The sequence below is a fragment of the Drosophila serrata genome, unplaced genomic scaffold (genome assembly GCF_035046125.1).
Source record: "Drosophila serrata isolate PLE 108 unplaced genomic scaffold, ASM3504612v1 contig_272, whole genome shotgun sequence".
NCBI lineage: Eukaryota > Metazoa > Arthropoda > Insecta > Diptera > Drosophilidae > Drosophila > Drosophila serrata.
In genome coordinates, this window is record NW_028257170.1 from 11,069,935 (window position 1) to 11,085,084 (window position 15,150).

General features: G+C 32.8%; 4 protein-coding genes across 8 annotated transcripts; 3 read left to right on the forward strand and 1 right to left on the reverse strand.

Annotated features, from left to right (window-relative positions):
• Positions 1-1,970: 1,970 nt before the first annotated feature.
• Positions 1,971-6,196, forward strand: LOC110189893 (neuronal calcium sensor 2). Of its 4 annotated transcripts, none has more exons than XM_086833775.1 (6): positions 1,971-2,084; positions 3,346-3,405; positions 3,934-4,884; positions 4,955-5,098; positions 5,660-5,788; positions 5,903-6,196. In XM_086833775.1, the coding sequence occupies exons 3-6, from the start codon at positions 4,774-4,776 to the stop codon at positions 6,077-6,079; spliced, it is 561 nt and encodes a 186-aa protein (XP_086689901.1). In that variant the 5' UTR covers positions 1,971-2,084; positions 3,346-3,405; positions 3,934-4,773; the 3' UTR covers positions 6,080-6,196. The 4 variants fall into 4 exon arrangements, with proteins under 4 accessions (XP_086689901.1, XP_086689899.1, XP_020815805.1 ...); XM_086833773.1 differs by having other exon boundaries at positions 4,293-4,884; XM_020960146.2 differs by having other exon boundaries at positions 4,745-4,884.
• Positions 1,971-8,355, forward strand: Nca (neurocalcin homolog). The gene is made up of 6 exons (XM_020960145.2): positions 1,971-2,084; positions 3,346-3,405; positions 7,278-7,377; positions 7,455-7,573; positions 7,679-7,867; positions 7,934-8,355. Exons 3-6 carry the CDS (start codon positions 7,308-7,310, stop codon positions 8,126-8,128), a joined length of 573 nt encoding a protein of 190 aa, XP_020815804.1. The 5' UTR covers positions 1,971-2,084; positions 3,346-3,405; positions 7,278-7,307; the 3' UTR covers positions 8,129-8,355.
• Positions 8,356-8,905: 550 nt separating this feature from the next.
• Positions 8,906-11,255, reverse strand: Gabat (4-aminobutyrate aminotransferase). Of its 2 annotated transcripts, XM_086833772.1 has the most exons (6): positions 11,028-11,255; positions 10,881-10,969; positions 10,702-10,826; positions 10,348-10,519; positions 10,047-10,209; positions 8,906-9,985 (listed from the first exon to the last, which is right to left on the reverse strand). In XM_086833772.1, the coding sequence occupies exons 2-6, from the start codon at positions 10,915-10,917 to the stop codon at positions 9,022-9,024; spliced, it is 1,461 nt and encodes a 486-aa protein (XP_086689898.1). In that variant the 5' UTR covers positions 10,918-10,969; positions 11,028-11,255; the 3' UTR covers positions 8,906-9,021. The 2 variants fall into 2 exon arrangements, with proteins under 2 accessions (XP_086689898.1, XP_020815906.1); XM_020960247.2 differs by having other exon boundaries at positions 10,881-11,051.
• A 1,242-nt stretch (positions 11,256-12,497) lies between these two features.
• On the forward strand, positions 12,498-14,280 carry Tom20 (translocase of outer membrane 20). Its single transcript, XM_020960420.2, has 3 exons — positions 12,498-12,683; positions 12,745-12,820; positions 13,553-14,280. The coding sequence occupies exons 1-3, from the start codon at positions 12,554-12,556 to the stop codon at positions 13,854-13,856; spliced, it is 510 nt and encodes a 169-aa protein (XP_020816079.1). The 5' UTR covers positions 12,498-12,553; the 3' UTR covers positions 13,857-14,280.
• Positions 14,281-15,150: the final 870 nt, after the last annotated feature.

Sequence of the window (15,150 nt, forward strand, 5' to 3'; positions counted from 1 at the left end):
AAACAACAATAAAGAACACAGAACAAAACTAGTTAATGTTTTTTAATACTATAATATACCCTTGCAGTGTATATTATAATTTTAGTCAGATGATAATCAGTACCAGAAGCCGAGTCGATCTAGCCATGTCCTTTCTTAGTTTTTAAGCTACCTGAATAAAAAGTTCCAGATGATTTCGGTTTATTGCTGTAAATACACACATATGTATGTCGGAATTAATAATAAAATTTTTAATAATGGAAATTAATATCAAAAATTTTAACTTTGCAGCTTTAAGCATATTTTTATTTTATTACCATAATATTATTTTCAATCTAAAAGTTTGAATACCTTTGCAGACTGGAACTAGTATGTATTTCTTAGTGATCACTTGCTATTTTTATACCCTTGCAGGGTATTATAATTTCAGTCAGAAGTTTGCAACGCAGTGAAGGAGGCACCTCCGACTATATAAAGTATATATATTCTTGATCAGGATCAACAGCCGAGTCGATCTAGCCATGTCCGTCTGTCCGTCTGTCCTTCTGTCCGTCTGTCCGTCTGTCCGTTTCTACGCAAACTAGTCTGTCAGTTTTGAAGCTATCTGAATGAAACTTTGTAGTTAGCCTTCTATATACTCTCACTCGTATATATGTCGGAACGGGCCGGATCGGACGACTATATCATATAGCTGCCATAGGAATGATCGGAAAATTTTTACAAAAAAATGTTTTAACTTTTTCAGTTTTCAATAGAATTGGATCAAATTTGAGATATAGCCATTTTACTATACTCTACAATTTTGCATACAATTTTATGAAAATCGGACTACTATATCATATAGCTCCCATAGGAACGATCGAGAAATTAATACAATTAAATTTATAACCTTTTCAGTTTTCAACCGATTTTCATCAAATATAGGCATTTAATTTAAGTCTTAAATTTTGTGGTAAAATTTCATGAAAATCGGACGACTATATCATATAGGTGCCATACAAACGATCGTTTGATGTGGAGGAAAAATGCAAATCAGTGAATGTAAAACTGCAAATATAATATGTATAGGTGAATGAAATGAAAGCAGGTATTACTTCATTGTTTTTTAACACAAAGATATATAATTTGTATTGTATGGTTTTTTATTCATAGAAGTTCTATCTGCAAGGGTATATAAACTTCGGCGTGCCGAAGTTAGCTTCCTTTCTTGTTACATAATGTTTTTAGTTTAATTAAAATCGGACCACTATATCAAATATCTGCCAATAAATCAAAAAACAAATGTTTAGGAAAAAATGTCTTACAATATATGGTAAAATGGAAAGAAAATCTTCAATTCCTCTTTTTTACATACATGTAGGTGCCAAAGGAGCGATAGGTCAATTGCAATACAAAATGACTGATGAATTTAAAATTGTCTTGTCCTTGACATTCATCAGTGAAAAATTGAAGGATTCAATGATGATTCAGCAACATTTTAAGTAAAAAATACATTACGACCCATAAACATTTTTGGACCAAAAATTGTTCTTGATTTCTTTGTTTTGTATTTAATTTTACTTAAAAAATATGTGCTGCTTATTGTTTAACATTTTTTCAATGTTATATTTTTGTTATAAAATAAAACAAAAACATTTTTTATTCGACACTTGATATGCTTAATTTAAACATTTTTTATTATGCGGAACAAATGGGATTTTCGTTCCAAAAATGGTCGTGTGTAACACCCCAAATTAAGTTCCAAATTAGTGGTTCGAATTCCTTTCGGTTTCCTTTAGTGTGTAGCTCTTTGTAGATACTCTCGTTTTGAAATTATTTTAATTTATAAACTTTCTTATTTTGTAAAAATTGTTTAATTTATTAACTTTCTTGTTTTGCTCGCAAACAGCTGTGAAATATGTAGGACTGCATCGTTTTTCTTATTAAATACTGTAACACCTTACAAAAGTCGCTGGCTTTTGAAGACAGAATTGTCTGGTCACACTAAATTTGTTGTATTGATTGTGTTTTGGTCGAAAACGTTTATTGCAATTGCAAAAAAGTGGTATTGTTAATTTAGCAGGTTGCAGAAATGTGCCTAAAACCAATGTGTCATTTCTCTTCAGGTAATAATCGCAAGCAGGCATGAAGGCTTGCAAATTTCGCGCGAGAGAGTGTCAAATACACACTGCGCTAATTTTGCTTGCATATATTGTGTGTACATATGTATGTATATATGCATATTAGTACATATATAAATATCAAAAATAACAATTTAGGACGAATTTATAACGGAAATAAAAATGCGTATGTAAATTGCGCTTTAGCGTTGTTATTTTGAGGGCATGTGCCTATGTGACAAACAAATTCATTGCAAATGCACAAACGCGCATACATATGTACAATTATGTACGTACGGGCAAACAACCTTAATTTAAATTGAAAGTCCCACATCTTGGGAGCCGGTTGTATTAATGTACATATTTAAATTCCTTGGATAAAATAGTGCAAAATTTATGTAAGAAGGTTAATGGAGTATCCAGTGGGAGTGAGAACGTGTGGTCAGTTGGGGGCCAAAGCCATTCGATTATTGGAAATAAGCCCAGCTTAGACGCAGTGGAATATTTCGTTTTTTTGTTGGCTGGAAAGTGCAGTTCTCGTTTGTTAAATAAAAACACAGAAGTTATAGGCAAATATGTAAAAGGCCACAACAGAAAATGTTGCGGCAGAAAAAATATAGGCGCGGGCCGTGCTTCCCCACGTGACACGCAGGCGTGTGCGTGTGCCAAAATTCCATTTCGTTCAGCGCATTCAGTATGAAAGTGGGTTTGAAATGCTTTTGTTTTCGAGTGTTTCGCCACCAAGAGTTGTAACATAAAACATTAATCATAATAAAAGTTATTAATGACAATAGAGATCCATCAATTTTATTTTAAAACAAGAATTCGTTTCAAAAATGGATAAACGTATAATGGCGGCTTATGAGTTAATTAAATTTACTCGCCGTTTTTCCTACATTTCAGTTTTCGGATAATTAGATCATTTTATCGACCTCTTGCAAGAATTCGTTTAAATTTGAGTGCGGGTTTCGGCACATAAGTGTTTCACACATTGGATAAATATATAAATCTTATATATTTATGGATTTTATGGTTTCTTGAGAACTTGAAAAATATTTATAAGCATGCCAAAAGCATACAGATTATGATTCTTTTTTTTTATATGTATTAAGTTACTTCCTTTTTTAAATAAGATTTCTTTGGCCGCACGGTATTGAACGGGCTAACGGAATAACCCAAAATATTGCTTCATGTTATTTTTGTTTATAGTATTTATGATACCTCAAAAACGAGTAAAAATTAATTGCTTTTTGTTTTCTACTTGCAGCTTATTAGCCTCGATAGGTAAATAATGCTATTTGACTTGGTCGACGGAACAATATCTGATGTAAGTAAAACATCTCTTGTGAAGAAATAATAAAACGCATCGATAATGTTCGTGCCTAGCTTAATTATAGCCTAAAATGCATGTTTAACTAAATACTTAAGCAGCCAATTAAACAAACATTATTTTATTTAAACATATCCAGTTTGTGTAAACCTTAAAATAATCAAACTTATAAACTAATTGTAATAATAATAATAATAAAACAACAGAATTTTGTAAGCTTAAACGTGCAATCGCATGATACAAGGCTACAAATAAATTATAAATATAAAAAACCCCTTTTAAAGTATTATATACCTTGCAGAATATTGTACCAATTTTCTAAAGCCGTACTTGGATTGTTTTTTCATTAAATGATCACAAAAAGTTAATGTCTGTATGCAGTAAACAAAATGTTCTGCCCCTAGTTCAGAAATGTTTACATTTTACGGAAAGATTTAACATTATTACATTTTTACTATATTGCCATTTCGCGTTTGTGCAATAAAATAAACACACTAAAGTGATGTGCTTCGTTTCCACTCTTAGATCATTGATCTGAGCTCTCTGCAGAACGGCATTTTACTTTCTGACGATATTGTACTTTACTTTGTGTGGCGATTTGTTTTAAGGGAAAGGTAATTTGGGAAAAAACTGATAAATGCTTTTAATTTGCAGCTCTGCATTGCTTGTATATAAATAATTTTTAACAATAATAAAAAATGGTTTTTAAATAGAACTTGGCTTAAATTCTATTGGTTCTTAATTATATTATTTAATATAAAAAGCTGACAAAAATGAGCAAATTTTGCTGGCATAATAAAGCAGCTTTTGCGATGGATTGTGATCTATCGTGACTAGGAAAACCATTCAATTAACTGATTTTTCTTATTCAAACTGTTTTTTAGCATTCTTAAATAAAACATAAAAAATTTAAATTAATAAAGAAAACGAATAAATAATAGTCCGTGGTATGCGTTGGCAACCCTATTTCTCTTTTAAAAAAGTCCTACCGTGTACAGAAAATATGGTTAACCAATAATCGTCCTGTATAGAGACAATTTCCGCGCATGCGCCTCAACCATTTGATTAGTCCTTCGGTACACATCAGGTTTGAAATATACAAGTTAATAGTCAAGTACAACTTTGCTTATTATTATCAAGAAAATTTTATAAATGAGTCGCTCGTTCAACCATCATTTTGTTCGTGCCACAATTCATACATATCGTTAACGTAATGCTATACAAGCAAAATTATTGATTTCGAGGAGTTTTTCTGTCCAGAAATAAAAATTAAGTCAAATGTACACACCTGGCGAAGCAATTTAAACAAGAAAAATATTAAATACACACAATTTAGCTCCTAAAAAGTTATAAACAGTGAAAAATATGGGGTGCTTGAGTAGTAAAGACCGTTTAACCAAAGAAGACATGGAGTTCTTAAAAACCCATACGAGATATGACGAGGCTACTATTAAAGAGTGGTATAAAGGATTTAAGGTGAGTACAAATATTACCACACCAACGGAAAAAGTCTCAAAAATATGTACGTTCGTCTCTTTTTGTGTAGCAAGATTGTCCCAACGGCCGATTGACGCCAGCTAAATTTGTCGATATGTATAAAATGTTTTTCCCATCCGGAAATGCGGAAGAGTTTTGCGACCATGTCTTTCGTACATTCGATATGGACAAAAATGGATATATTGACTTTAAGGTAATTATTCCTCCATTACTCACTTTTCTCTCGGCCTCAGATACAGAATTTAATTTGAAGGCTATGCTTCGGGTCAACGAGTACGTAAGAAAACGCAAGTAAAAGAAATTAATGTTGCGAAATAGAATACCAATCCCCGTGAAAGTTAATTTAAAATAGAGTCCACAGGGATTGCCAGTTGAATATATGAAGGTAGAAATTAAGCTGTTCAGATAACAAAATATATTCTTTGAAGCTAAAATAATTTTAAGCAAAATATTTATTTAAAATTTAACTTAAATTTTAAAAGTCATTAGAGATTTTGTTACGTCTGTTGCGGCTTCAGCTCTTTCGAAAGATTCATTTTTTCATATTTGGGTATCGATCGTCCGGCCTGTGAATTTGTAAGATCGTATGTACTATATTGTATATGTGATGAGAATGCATATTGTGTTATTATTGTACAGATATGTATGCCGATATGTGGACTCCCTTGACGCATGATACTCATTTAATAATAATAAATCGAACTAAATCAACCTAAAATATACCTCCTATTCAAATTAAAAAACCTCTTTTTAGGAATTTTTACTCGCAATAGATGTAACTTCAAGCGGAACACCAGAGGAAAAGTTAAAGTGGGCCTTTCGAATGTACGATGTCGATGGCAATGGTGTCATAGACATACAAGAAATGACCAAAATTGTTCAGGTATGACTTGACTTTCTTTTATGTTTTAATTTGCAGTAAAAGAAACATACAAGGCAATACATTCCGAATTAGTCAAACTCTTACGGTATTAAATGATATTTGATTTCCTTTCAGGCAATTTATGACATGCTAGGAGCGTGCTCATCTAATCGTCCAGCTGATTCAGCAGAAGAAAGAGCAAAAAATATTTTTGCAAAAATGGACGAAAATAACGATGGTCAATTAACCCAAGATGAGTTCTTAAAAGGATGCTTGCAAGATGAGGAGTTGTCAAAAATGTTGGCACCATAAACAATTATATCCTACAATATGTGTGTATTTGATGAAATCAGTAATGAAATGTATAAATATTTAATTTATATTTCTTATACTAAAATTAAACTACTATAAAACTATGAAATCATTAAATTATTTTGAGTGTGCGTCATTAAAAATTATTCAATATTTTTATTTGTAAACATTTATGCCCTTAATTTCCCAGAAAATATTACTTTTACTTACATTACATTATTTGACATATTGACAATCATATTTGAAAAGAAGCGGAATATTTATACAAGCGTTTTTTGTAAGCTTTTAAATGACAAAAAGCAAACGACTCAACAAATTGCTGAATGTTCCTAGCATTAGGGATTTGTATCCAGTAAACACTTAAATAGTTTTTTGTTTTAGCCAAAGTAGAAGGTAGAAACTGACCTATATCGACTAATTTTTATTTTATTTTTTTACGCTTTTTCATTTACAAATTTGTTTTCTAATATTGTATATCAATATTTTCTTCGAATCGTGGAACCTGGTGGAAATTGGTTTCCATTTAATGGTGAAAATAAAGATGATATAATAATGCATAACGCCAAGCTTTCTATTTTCTCTATATTTATATTATTTTTCTGCCAACGAAAAATTAAAAAAAATAATACAGATTGTATTTCCTTCCTTATGAGACTATACACAGATTAAAAAGTGCGTAGCAGCATTGCTCATAGTTCTAGAATGCTGTTTGCCTACAATTGAGCAACTCTAGAGCGCTTAATACGAGTTTGGTAAATGGATATAATTTGGGAAATATTTAAGCTATGCCTATATATTATAAATATATATATTTTTGGTTCTTAGGTATTTGGTAGAATTGTACATTACAACATTAAAACTTCTATTCCGTTTTAGCCTAACGTCTCTATGTTTATGAGATACCAAATTGGAAATGCTTATTTGTTAAAGTATGTATGTAGATTGGTTCCTAACTATTTAAAGAATAGTTTTACTTTAAGAGAGTGTAACATTAAAGAGTATCTAGCCTGTTTGGGCATAAGATGCTATAGTTTTATAAGGCTTTACACAACAACTGTAAGATGGTAAAATGATCTTAATTGGCATTTTGTGATATTCGGCTGCAAGAGTATTTAAGCCTTCGGTACCCGAAGAAAACTTTCTCTTAACTTCAATATATAAATAGTTGGTAATTATAAATATTACATTGCATTTTAAGATAACTGTATAATGAAATTGTTCTGCAACAATGGGAAAGCAAAATAGTAAACTAAAACCAGAAGTTTTGGAGGACCTCAAACAAAACACAGAGTTCACAGGTAAGTTCCCTTTTCATATTATTCTTAGGGCAATGGTCCAGGGCTCGGTACTTTAATTAAATGGTTATATGTTTCAGATGCTGAAATCCAAGAATGGTATAAAGGCTTTCTTAAGGACTGCCCGAGCGGGCATTTATCAGTAGAGGAGTTTAAGAAGATATATGGGAACTTTTTCCCATATGGCGATGCTAGCAAGGTAAGACGCTTAATTCAATCCCAGAAGTGTAAACAAATGTTTGGATTTTCAGTTAAAGTACTAATTTCCTTAAAAATGTTGTAATATGTATATTTTCCTCCTTAGTTTGCAGAACATGTGTTTAGGACATTTGATGCAAACGGCGATGGCACTATAGACTTTAGAGAGTTTTTGTGTGCACTAAGTGTCACATCTCGAGGTAAACTCGAGCAAAAACTGAAATGGGCATTCTCAATGTATGATTTAGATGGAAACGGATACATATCGCGGCAGGAAATGCTAGAAATTGTTACAGTAAGTAATTACCCTTTTATTCTTTTGAAGTAAATACATTAATTTAAATTAATCAATTATTTTTAGGCAATATATAAAATGGTGGGGTCGGTGATGAAAATGCCAGAGGACGAAAGTACTCCTGAGAAACGAACCGATAAGATTTTTCGACAAATGGATCGAAACAAGGACGGCAAATTAAGCTTGGAAGAGTTCATAGAAGGAGCCAAAAGTGATCCATCAATAGTACGATTATTACAGTGTGATCCGCAGTCCCATTAACTAAAATACTATTGAAATGCAAGCAATAATCATTTAACAGTGTATAGAGTAATTGCGAATTGAATTGTTTTGTTTCAGTATGGCCATTATGTATATTTCTTTCTAATAATAAACAATTCTTATAATATTTAATTATAATATTAAATTAAATAATATCTATTATGACCGTTCCAAAACACCCATGTTAAGGTTTTAAATTTTTCATAATAAAATGATCATAAAGGAAACCTTATTGTATAAAATGCTTAGAAACTACAAGACTTATGAAAAGTAAGTACAACAATTTCCTTTTGAGTACATTAAGAAGCCTGCTCGAGTTTGAAACAGTACGAAATAGACGGATGAGGCCTAACTGAATTCCAATATTAGTTTGAAAGACAATTTATATATATGATTTACCTCATTCCTTTCAGACACACTTGATAGCACGAAAGCACCCTCATTAGTTCACTGAAACTCTGAGGTGTTTGCAACATATCTACTAGAAAGTAATGGATTAACATTTGCTAGATATCTCATATATGGTAGAGTTATGAGATCTAAAATCACTTAACAGTAATGGAGTATGAATCCTGAGTATCGGCCCTTACGAAACACCATAATCTGGATATGAGCATATTTGTAATTGAAAAAATGTTTGTTAAAAATAACAAATTGAGATACTCTCAAATTAAATTACCCAACTACTACCTACTGGATTTAGATTTTTCGGACAACTTGATAATGGCTTAATATATCAGTATATTCTCGGCTTTTTCCCATTAATTATAAATAATATTAAAGCAAGAAAAAATAAATTCATTTTATTATTCATTTTTGTAAGATATATATTTGCATGCGATCGCAATTTTCAAAGCACATTCATTTTGTTAAATAGTTTGTTGTATTAGTTTTTAGATTGCTTGCAGAACCTTGCGGAAGCGGTCCAGGACAATGTTTGCGTGGTATTCCTTGAATACTAAAGCTGGGCGGAATCGAATGGAAATGTCTCCACATCCTCCAGTTTGGATGCCGTGCAACTTCAATGCTCCAATTACTTGATCTCGCACCTTAGTATTGGTGCAGTTGACGGCCAAGAATGTGCCACGCCCGCGTGTCGAGTTCAGTATGTGTGGGAATTCTTTTTCCAAGCTCAATAAACCATTTTTCAGAACATTTCCGGCCACGTTAACATTGGCCAAGAGGTTGTCCTCCTGGATGACTTTCACGATTTCCTCCAAGAGCAAAACTTTTCCCGGGTCTCCCATCCAAGTATTGAAAATCCTGTACGGCTCATTGGGAATAAAGTCGTCGTTGTGGAAGTAGCCTCCCAACTGCAGCTTCTTACTGAAGGTCACAACATCTGGAGGACTCTCCAAGTTGAAATGCTCATGGGCCCAGAACTTTCCAGTGCTTCCTCCTCCAGTTTGCACTTCATCGATCAAGAGGGCGATGCCATTCTTCTTGCAAATGGCCTGCAGGCTTCTGAAGAATTCGGGCGACGCTTCGTTGTCACCTCCCTCACTCTGAATGGGTTCTACCACAATTCCGGCGACAGGATTCTTGCTCGAGTACTGCTCAATAAGATCCTGCACTTCGCTTAGGCACTTTTCGTCCTCCTTCTTGTTGTACTCTACATTTTCTTCCAAAGGATATTTGTACTGAGGGAATGAGGCAATCGGCCAATCGAAAGAGGGAACGTCTAGTTTATGAATATATTTCGAATGTGTAGTGGAAAGTGCGCCTAAGGTGCGACCGTGGAATGCTCCCTTGAATGAGAGAATACTTAGTTTAGGAGCTCCTGGCGGAATGTTGATCATGCAAGAGTTTTTCTCTTGCTCTGTAAGGGGAGCATTTCCGCGTAGTTTGTTTTGGTACCTTAAAAGATATATAAAAAGTTGATTTGACGCAGGAAAAAGAATATATTATAGTAACCCACCATATAAAAATACTCTTATAAGCATTTTCGTTTGAGCATGAACCGCACATCATTGTGGTAATTTTATTAAGTCCTTTCGGTGCAATATTCAACAAAACGGAATGCAATTTTTCCGGCCATTCTTTTCCAGGGAAGACACCAAGTGCCGGTCTATTAATTAGAGCTACAAATAATCGAAAATAGAGTTAATCTTTAAAAACCCACGGAAATTATTAGTGTAAATAATGTAAATAAATGTAATACATTCTGGGGCGAATAAATTTCAAGACCTAATAAATTAAGTAAAAGAAGCTTTACTCACTTTTCAGGTTTTGCTCGTTGCTAAAAACTTTAAAGAGTCTTGGATGGTTATAACCCAAGGGCACTGAGGAAATCTGAGTGTAGACATCAAGCAAAATATTTCCATCAACGTCGTGAATATAGTTTCCAACGGACTTTTCGTAATCAGCAAAGAATTGGATGGTTCCGGTGGCCTATAAAAAAGCAATTTGTTTTAATTAATAAGTGGCCTTTGTTGACCAAAAACAAACATATACATATTTGTGGCCTGATGTGCAAATATAAAGGCAATAATGCTTTAGATAAGTGCATTAAGTAATAAAAAGAGAAATACAATTTATGGTATCAGCAAAATGATAACAATAATAAAACTCACCTGAACAGAATCCAGGTGCTTTTTAAGCTCAATTGATTTCGGGCCAGGTATTGATTTTGTCCTCACCACTGGTTCCTTTGGCTCATTGTTGGTGGAGTACCTCTTGGTACTCAACCGACATAGGCCTACAAATAATGTGGTTACAATTACTGGAAAACTTTGAAATTTCAAGTACCTACTTTGCCTGGTAAGCGTATTTAGCCACAAGCTCCGCATGGTTACTCTCGAGTGCTCCGGGGTTAAGTGAAGGAATTGTTCAATAGGAAGACTAACGAATCACTAATACTTATTTGTTAAAGAGAAATGTATATTTAGAGAATACCAACATATAAATGGTTATGTATGCGGGTTCATATATATCTCCATACACATAAGAACAATCACACACTCGCAGTTTGGAACCTATCAATTTAGCGTTGGAAATTCCTCATGGTTCTGCGTCAATTACATATTTTCGTGTCCTGCTCAGATGAACTAATATATAATAAATAAATACATGCTTAAATATTTCCAGGATATATTAGTTCATTAAGGATGGTTCCAAATAATTATATACATATGTACATGCATACATACTTAAATATTTTCAGGATTAATACATATTAGTTAATTATTTTTCAGCAGAGGCCCATTTTCTATTTTCTTTATAATAATAATAATAATACAATTTTTTAAGTTATTTGTTTCTCAATACCAATCTTATGATATATTCGGTGATAAAGTGAATTTGTATTATTTATTTCTTCTAATCGTTAAATATTTTTGGAACATTATCGGGATTCGTCTTTAGAGCTATGTAATTTATGTTAACGTTAAACATTTAAAAATAAAGTATAAACATTTTATGTTGCACATTTTTTACCTGAAAGATCAAATAATTTGTTGTAATTTTATTTTGGGGTTAAAAAAGAATAAGTTATATGTTTTAAGGTCATACAGGTGGATAAACATTTAAGACTATCAGATCTGCTTGACGCAGTGTTCTAAAGCTACGTCAAGTTCTCCAAATAAACCCATTTTGGAACTACAATCTGAGAATTTTTTTGTTTATTTTTTTCAGAAACAGCTGTTTAATACAAAAGTTATCACCTATGCCAAAAAAGATACTGATTTAATGTTTTATTCATTAGCATGAATTTAACTGGACAATTTTACTCTTCTTATATATATGGTATTCGAAATATAAATATGTTAAGTTTAAACTCAGAATAAAATAAACATATATAAATTCATATATATTCAATAATGAAACATTCCATATTCCATTCCTTCTTCTTCAAATTAGAATAGTTTTTAAAAACAGCTGATCTGGTAGAATCTTTATACCACTACGGTATGTTTAAAAGAAATTACTATAATTTATTTTCATAAAAACATTTATAATTATTTTTTTAAACAACAGTTTTATTTATTTAAAAAAAAAAAAAAAAAAAAAAAAATGCTTATTTATTGAGCTGAATTTTATTATTGTACAATTACTGTAGTATAGCAACTTTTTACAATAGTGAGGGGAGAAGTTCAATGGAAAATGGATGGAAGGTCCGGGGGTGACCATGCTACTTACTACCGGGACTCGAACCCGGACCGGCAGTGCTACGGGTTCCAGTGTTTGTCGTCTCAACCCTTTGAGCTACCACCGGCGGCGTTTTATTTATGGAATGGTAGAAAGAGAAATTTTGTGTTTCACAATAATCAGTGTTTCACTTCCATTGTTTCAATACAGCTGCAAATGCTCTAAGAACACGAATGGTTTTTCGTGCAGGCCGACTTATCGATTTTCGTTTTATATAAATCGATGGCACATGCGGAATGTAAAATAAGAAACATATAAAGCAGAGAGAATTTTCGTAATATGATTGAAATGAACAAAACTGCAATTGGAATTGCAGCGGGAGTGGCTGGAACATTATTTATAGGATACTGCATCTACTTTGATAAGAAGCGTCGCAATGACCCAGAGTACAAGAAGAAAGTCCGTGAGCGTAAGAATATTTGACATAAAAGTTAATTATGAAAGAAACTAAACATTTCATCACATGTTAGGTCGCCGCCGCAACAAAAAATCTGGCACTGCCAAGCCTGGAATTCCAAATCTAAACGACCATGAAGCTATTGAAAGGTAGGCATGTTCAAATTTAAATCATTATATAATGCGGCACGTGTAGTTTTCGCCGATTCATAACATTTCCATTCATACGCACAATTGTACGTACGCCAGCGATGTATGCTTATATATACATACATCGGTTTGTATGTATGTATGTACATTTACTGCTAGCATAACTATCGGAACAAATGCACAAGTACATATATATGTATATATTTACGTTTTGTTTACCCATAGATTATTATTGAAAAGACAATGCATTATTAAATACTTAATTGTATAAATTTCGAACTAACTAGTTCACACTCATTCTGTGGTAAATTTGATACAGACTGTTTAATGTACTAAGAAAGTTAGTACTGGAACCAACTGTGCCCGTTCTTTATCTAGGTGAAATCAGCTGGCTATTACATATCTCTCATAATTAAAATTCATGTGTATTTATCATGACTCATTGTGTATACCGTGTGTATAAATGAAGAATATTGCTTGTGTTAAAGTTAGTAACTGAAGGACATGTAAGAGGATTGTCTTACAACCATATAAAAACAATTTAACAAATGTTTTCAACAACAGCAACATATAATATAATTAGAAGCGCTAGTAAAAAACATAAGAATTCCTCTTTTGACTTGTTGTAGACTAACATTTTAACAAAAATTATATTTGTATTCGTTAATGAAGTACCAAATAACAATTATTCATATATAAAGCATCTAATCCACACCAAAAATATCTTTTTAGATACTTCGTGCAAGAAATCCAGTTGGGTGAGACCCTGATCGCTAGCGGAGACTTCGAGAGCGGTGTTGAGCATTTGGCGAATGCCATCGTTGTGTGCGGCCAGCCGGCTCGCCTACTGCAGGTGCTGCAGTCCTCCCTTCCAGCTCAAGTATTCGCGATGCTGATCGTCAAAATGCAAGAGTTCGGAAATCGGGCGGCGGAGGGTAACGACGGCCCCATCTCCTTAGGGCAGAGCTCGCAACAGCTGGAAGGCGCTAAGATAATAGAAAGCTCATCGGGTGCAATTATCGATGATCTTGAATAATACTTGGAGGTGGCTACAGAAATTGAAATACAAATTTCAAGAGTAGAAATTAAGGGCTTCATATATAAACCACATATTTCTTTTTATATATTGATTTCTCTGAATGTTCCCAATACATAAAAATAAATATGCGTAAACTGTTAACACTTAACGACTGTGTTCCGTATATGTTTTGCGTGGTAGTTACGTTTAATAAAGTTAAAGATCGACTTCAATCCACTTTCTCAATGAACGATGAAAATAAACTACTTCAATATAGTATGGCAGTGTTAACCGTTATCAATCCAACTAATTTGAACTGCATATTGAGAAACAGAAACCTAAAAGCTGTGCTTAACCAGGCATTTTCTCCTCACATTGGGTATGTTTATAAATGTACAAATGTATCAACAATAAACGATTAAACAAATGTTGATAAAAAAAATATAAATGGCTTTATCTTTGTCTAATTATATTCTTGAATTAAGACTGATAAAGGATTATAATCTTTTTAGCACTATTATTCTACTTTTATCAGGTGAGTTTATTACTACCACTTGGTCACGCGGAACTGGAACGCAGTTAGGAGGGTTTCTAAGGATTATTATTGCTTTAACATAATTACTTTATTACTGCTTGAGTGAAGGAGAAACCTCCAAAAACCCTTCTTTTTAATAAGATTTTGTTTTTGAAATAAAAAACTTTAGTTGAGGTTCTTTTTAAAGTTGAAGTTTGCAAGTTCATTAAGAATATAAAATTTACTAAATAATCAACAGGAACTAAATTTATCCCTATCGGCCAGTCCATCTTTCGATGTACAGCAGATATTATTTTGGTATAATCCTTGTAAAAAACGGTATATATTAGTTTTGTGAATTATATTTCGGAGTTAAACCAGTATTTGAGATCCATCTATTGAGAAAATAAAAATGTCAACAAATTCTCAACGTATGGCGCTACTTAATGACAATTTGGTGAGCTGTATGAAACCTTTTATATAAAATTTATGGTACTATAAAAGGACGTACGATATTAGGTGATTGCTTTTAGAATTTTTTTTGGGAAATTACTTTTTGGTAGATGTGAACTGCTTACTTACACTGCTTTCAAATGCCTACCAACTTGGACTTCGTATTTTAAAAAGGATACCAATATCACCAAACGCGGTCCAGTCAGTGATACTTGACTTTTTCAAAACTAAGGCCACCAGAGAATAGTCAAGGATGAGCCAACACAGGAGATCTAACGACAACAAACGCGCAAAAGAACTTCCATTTCAAAGAAGGAAGGACATCAGTAAGACTTGGGGGAAAGG

Bases quoted from the DNA above. Each gene is read 5' to 3' on its own strand.
- LOC110189893 (XM_086833775.1), top strand. From the start codon at position 4,774: ATGGGGTGCTTGAGTAGTAAAGACCGTTTAACCAAAGAAGACATGGAG. The intron at 5,099-5,659 runs GTAATTATTCCT...ACCTCTTTTTAG, and splicing joins ATGGATATATTGACTTTAAG to GAATTTTTACTCGCAATAGA. The intron at 5,789-5,902 runs GTATGACTTGAC...ATTTCCTTTCAG, and splicing joins AAATGACCAAAATTGTTCAG to GCAATTTATGACATGCTAGG.
- Nca (XM_020960145.2), top strand. From the start codon at position 7,308: ATGGGAAAGCAAAATAGTAAACTAAAACCAGAAGTTTTGGAGGACCTC. The intron at 7,574-7,678 runs GTAAGACGCTTA...TTTCCTCCTTAG, and splicing joins CATATGGCGATGCTAGCAAG to TTTGCAGAACATGTGTTTAG. The intron at 7,868-7,933 runs GTAAGTAATTAC...AATTATTTTTAG, and splicing joins AAATGCTAGAAATTGTTACA to GCAATATATAAAATGGTGGG.
- Gabat (XM_086833772.1), bottom strand. From the start codon at position 10,917: ATGCGGAGCTTGTGGCTAAATACGCTTACCAGGCAAA. The intron at 10,520-10,701 runs GTGAGTTTTATT...GCTTTTTTATAG, and splicing joins AGCACCTGGATTCTGTTCAG to GCCACCGGAACCATCCAATT. The intron at 10,210-10,347 runs GTGAGTAAAGCT...GATTATTTGTAG, and splicing joins CAACGAGCAAAACCTGAAAA to CTCTAATTAATAGACCGGCA.
- Tom20 (XM_020960420.2), top strand. From the start codon at position 12,554: ATGATTGAAATGAACAAAACTGCAATTGGAATTGCAGCGGGAGTGGCT. The intron at 12,684-12,744 runs GTAAGAATATTT...ATCACATGTTAG, and splicing joins CAAGAAGAAAGTCCGTGAGC to GTCGCCGCCGCAACAAAAAA. The intron at 12,821-13,552 runs GTAGGCATGTTC...ATATCTTTTTAG, and splicing joins GACCATGAAGCTATTGAAAG to ATACTTCGTGCAAGAAATCC.